Source organism: Bison bison, unplaced genomic scaffold (genome assembly GCF_000754665.1).
Source record: "Bison bison bison isolate TAMUID 2011002044 unplaced genomic scaffold, Bison_UMD1.0 scf7180017864251, whole genome shotgun sequence".
NCBI classification, from domain to species: Eukaryota; Metazoa; Chordata; class Mammalia; order Artiodactyla; family Bovidae; genus Bison; species Bison bison.
The window spans coordinates 1,944,988-1,949,774 of record NW_011494823.1 but is presented as its reverse complement, the minus strand read 5'-3'; the positions used below and the strand labels follow the sequence as shown (position 1 = coordinate 1,949,774).

General features: G+C 52.9%; 1 protein-coding gene across 3 annotated transcripts in view; it reads left to right on the top strand.

The window, feature by feature from the left end:
• Positions 1–4,787, top strand: part of SLCO2B1 (solute carrier organic anion transporter family, member 2B1) — a 53,265-nt gene that overhangs the window by 45,165 nt on the left and 3,313 nt on the right. For all 3 annotated transcript variants that reach the window (XM_010847575.1, XM_010847573.1, XM_010847574.1), the window contains exons 11-12: positions 3,291–3,454; positions 4,602–4,666. In XM_010847575.1, the coding sequence (XP_010845877.1) occupies positions 3,291–3,454; positions 4,602–4,666 (229 nt within the window). The remainder of the gene's footprint in view (positions 1–3,290; positions 3,455–4,601; positions 4,667–4,787) is intronic.

Genomic DNA, 4,787 nt, shown 5'->3' with positions numbered 1-4,787 from the left:
AGGATCCTGGAGGTGACTGTGAACTCCTGCAGATATGGGGCTGTGAGCACTGAGGCCAGGCTGTCTGGTTCAGACCCCTGCTCTGCTTCCAGCTGGCTCTGTTACCTTCAGCAAATGGTTTAATCTGTGCCTCAGTTTCCTGCTCTGCGAAGTGGGGGTGAGAGTATTGAGTGCCTGCTATACACCAGGCACTGTACAGAATTCTTCATCTAGATACATTTATTAAGTGAAGAGCCACATGACATGATCCATGAGAAGCACTCAGCCTGAGAAATTTTACGGATGTGGTGATACACATTTCTGTCATGCCCATTATACAGATGGGAAATGGAGGCCCAGGAAAGGACAAGGCATTGCCCAAAGTTTTAATGCCAGAGCTAGTACTAGAACCAAGGGCTGTGGCCTCTGAGCCCAGCTCCCTCTCCAGAGCACCCTCAGAGGTGGTGTTAGGCATGGCATTTGGGGGAGGGTGCAGCTGAGTCCTGGTTGACACTCAGAAACTGTCACATGGGCCTGGAATTGTTTCTCTTTTTAAAATTGATTGATTGATTGATTTTTGGTTGTGCTGGGTCTTCGGTGCTGCACACGGGCTTTCTCTAGTTGCAGCGTGCAGCTTTCTCATTACAGTGGCCTCTCTTGTTGCAGAGCACAGGCTCTAGAGTGCGTGGGCTTCTGTAGCTGTGGCACCAGACACACCGTGGCATGTGGAATCCTCCTGGACCAGGGGTCACTCTGGACTGCCAGGGCAGTCCTGGAATTGTCCCTTGATGAGCCTGCCTCCTCAGGCCGACTTGAACTCCTCAGCCCAGGGATGAGTCAGTCAGTGTCCGTCACAGCTGCACTCAGTAACCATTTATGAATGAGTAAAGGACCAGAGGAAAAACAGAGATGTGGATGGCTGGCAGCATCTAGGGCTCAGGGGCTGGGGCCCTAGGGGATGAGACTCAGAAGCAGCTGGAGAGACTGAAGCCATTCATAAGAAGAACTTCCTGCTGTGGAGCTAGATGATTATGAATAAAGGGCTGGGAAAACCCCAAGAGAAAGGCTTGTAGCTTTTTCATCCCTCCCAGCAGCGTTCTGCCTCTCAGAACAGGATTGTTCACGTCCGGTAACCTGGCCTTGGTATATTTCTCCACTTACCTGTCCCTCTATTGTATCTCCAACCCAGTGAGTTGCTCAGTGTAGTGAAGGTCCAAATGGTGTGTGCTCAGGGGGGCCCATATATGGCCAGCATAGCCTTGTCGTGCAATGGATGGAACACCCAGTCACCCAAGCTGGAATCCTAGGTCTCCAATCTCTCCTCTCTCTGTTTCTGTGTGTGTGTGTGTGTCTCACCTTGCCCTAATTCCACCTCCCAAATACAGGGTTGGCCAAAAGGTTCGTTCAGGTTTTCCCATATGATGTATGTTTGGAAAACACCCGAATGAACATTCTGGCCAAAGCAGTATCTCTCGAATCAGAACCCGTTTCTCTATCCCACTCTCCCTCCCTCCTGCCTTTTCACCTGCCTCCTGGGTCAGGTCCACCCTCGAATCAGCAGAGCAGCTTGTGTGCTATCAGGCCTTGTCTCTCCCATGCTTAAAGTCTCCCTGTGGCTCTGGGCATCCACGTCACGGCTTCCCAGCCCTTTCCACACTAGGAAGAGTCTACAGCTGCCACAGCTGGAGGTGAAAGGCCCAGAGGGTTCTCTCTGACCGGAGCTCACCAGGTCATCCTGAGGGCCGCTGGCATCCCTGCTCACCTGTCTCTTGGCCGAGGCCGAGGGCCTCTGGGACACACTGGTTGGGAAACTGATCTACAGGGCAGAGGAGCAATGCCAGGTCTTCTTGGCTCAGCTTTGCCCCCTTCAGGCGCCTGAGGTGGTATAGACCAATTCTGAAAGACCTGGGGCTTTTCCAGGCCACCTGGGGGTGGGAATGAAGGATGGAATCAAATGCTCCCCACACCAGCCTGAGGACACTTCCTTGCACTTTAGAAAGCAGTCTGCTTTTCCTCATTCTTCAGCCTTTGGTGGGGTCCCAGTTTTCCAGGAGTCTCCTATTTGGCTTTTCACCTGGCTGGAGGGAGGGCCGGGGCTCGTCCTCTGGCCCTGCAGCCCCCAAACCCCGGAAAGCTGTGTTCCATCGCACAGGGTTCTGCAAACACCCTGCCAACCAAAACCTGTGTCAGGACTCTGCTCGCCTCCCTGGGTTCGCCTCACTTAGTTCTGAACCTGAGGAATTTTTCCTTTTTTCCAGCCTATGGATACTTTCGGAACATTGCTTTCAATGTTTTATCAAGTGTTTTAAATCACTCAGCAGGATGGCTGACAGGGCACCTGGCCCACCCTCTTCTGGAGACAGCAGTCGGTTCCCTTTTGTGTCCAAGGCTCTTCACAGTGTGGCCCCAGCACACAGCGTCCCCGCACCCTGGGGGCCTCCCCTCTGCCCTCACATACATGCAAGGAAAGATGTTCTGGCTTCTTTCATGCTGCTGTAATTTTACATTTGGCACTCCTTCTACTCAAGTTTTCCTCTTGGCGAACTCCTATTCATTCCTCAAGACCCAAACCCAACACCTCTCTTTGGTGAAGCCTTCCTTGGTCCTCCCTTACCTGCTGATCCAAGACTCCCCCTGTGATGTCTGCCTCTCTCTCCATCCTGGACTTGAATCTCTCCTTGAGAATCCACTCTAGCATCCAGTGCCCGGGAAGACCTCAGGAAGGCAGAAAGGGGGACATGAACTGGAAAATCTCAGTTCCTTTCCCCCAAATACTCTTTGCTGCTTTAGTATTTGTACAGACCATCAGGAATTTCAAACATTCTGACATTGCCAGGTGAAAAAAATGAGTGAGCGTATGTGGTGTGTGAGTGTGTATAAGTGCATGAGCATGTGTGTGGGGTGTGAGTGTCAGTATGTGTGAAGGTATGTGTGTGTACAGGTAGTGAGTGTGTGATTAAATGTATGTGTGTGAGAGTGTGAGCACATACACGTGCATGTGTGTGTCTGTGTGCTGTGTTGGGGGTGACTCTCTTCTGGTTCTTTCTCCCTTTTCTCTTCTCCATGCCGCCCTCTCCCCATAGCCTCAGCCCACCTGTGTGCAGACAGCCTGTGTCCAGATACTGTCTGGCACTCAAGCAATCCTGACTCAGCCAGTGGGTCAGAAGTCCCAGCATCCAGCCAGCTCTGCCCCAGTTTGCTGTCGTTGGTGTCCGTGGCTCTCTCACACGCCTCCCGGAGCCTCGTGCCCTTGGCCAGCTGCTTGTCCTTAGAGGTTCCTGAAGGCTCTTCTCCCCTCCTCCCCACCCTAGGTCTTCTACACCAACTGCAGCTGCGTGGCGGGGGGCGGCCCCGTGCCAGCCGGCTCCTGCGACTCGGCCTGCGGCCACCTGGTGCTTCCCTTCATGATCCTGGTCAGCCTGGGTGCTGCGCTGGCGAGTGTCACCCACACACCCTCCTTCATGCTCATCCTAAGGTGAAAGCAGGGGAGTGCCTGAACTGGGGGACACCAAGAGGTCCTTAACCACAGGCGGGACAGAGAATCCGGAGGGAGGGGTTTGAGGAAGCCGGTGTCCTGGGCCCCTGCAGCAGATCAGGCTGTCATACCATCATCCTCATGGCAACTGCTGAGATGAAGTTTTCTCCCCATCTTATAGATAGGAGAACTGAAGCTCAGAGAAAGTCAGGAGCAAGTGTTGAGGGGATTAAGTGCCCACTGGGGACCCAGCCTGTGCTGTGCATTCCCTCTTGGTCCAAGATCTTCCTAGCCATTGTCCTGAGGATACCTGCTGGGACCGACAAATTGTCCTTGAGGCCAGAGTCAGCACCTCCTGAGGTGGGGGCTGGAATAAGAGGACCTCAGAGCAGGATATTTCCAAATTTTCATTATGCTGGGATTATGTTATTCCCTATTTCTTTTCTAGAAAATTAGAAGAGGGATGCCTTACAATATTAGAAGGCATGTAGATCCATAAATCAGGCTGGCTGCAAGAGCGAAAATAGAAGAATCAGATGCCCCAGCAGGCAGCCTAAGAGGAGTTAATGCAGTCAGTCTGCTGCACAAATTCTGACTCCTAACACCCATCAGCTGTGGGATCTTGGCCAAGTCATTCAACTTGTCTAAATATCTGTCAGTCTCTTTATCTGTAAAATGGGCATAATGCTATAGCTACAACATGGCGGTGACATGGGGAGGGGGGCACACTAGAGAATAACTGAGCCATAGCGAGCACTCTGGGATTACTAAGAAGAGGAGCCAGTGGTCACCAGGGCCACCCAGGCTGAGGTATCTTAGTGATCAGGGAAGTTAAACCATGTGTCTGACTGCCCAGCTCCAAGTTTTGCCAAGTGTAGAAGGAAGGGGAGAATTTGGTGGGAGCAGGGGGTGGGAAGAGAGGGGTGCTGTGACGCACAGGTAGGTCAGCATAGGGCCCTGATGGTCAGTGGGTATAGTAGGACCAGGCTCTGTAGGTTGAAGGGAGTGTGGAGCCTGTGCCCTACCCACCAAGGACCTCAGACTGGGGGCAGGCTGATGTTGGGTGGTGGGAGAGAGGGGGATGGTGAGAAGCCCTTGAAGGCTGGAGCCCTCTCAATCCTCATGTGATTCTTTCCCTGCTTGTTAGGGGAGTGAAGAAAGAAGACAAGACTCTGGCTGTGGGGATCCAGTTCATGCTCATGAGAGTTTTGGGTAAAGAACGTGCTGGGGACCACTGGTCCAGATACCGGCTGTGTGCCAGGCCTGGGGGGCACAGGGATGAGTGGGAACCAGTCCCTGACCTTAGGCTTCACCGGTCCACGGGGCTCCAAAT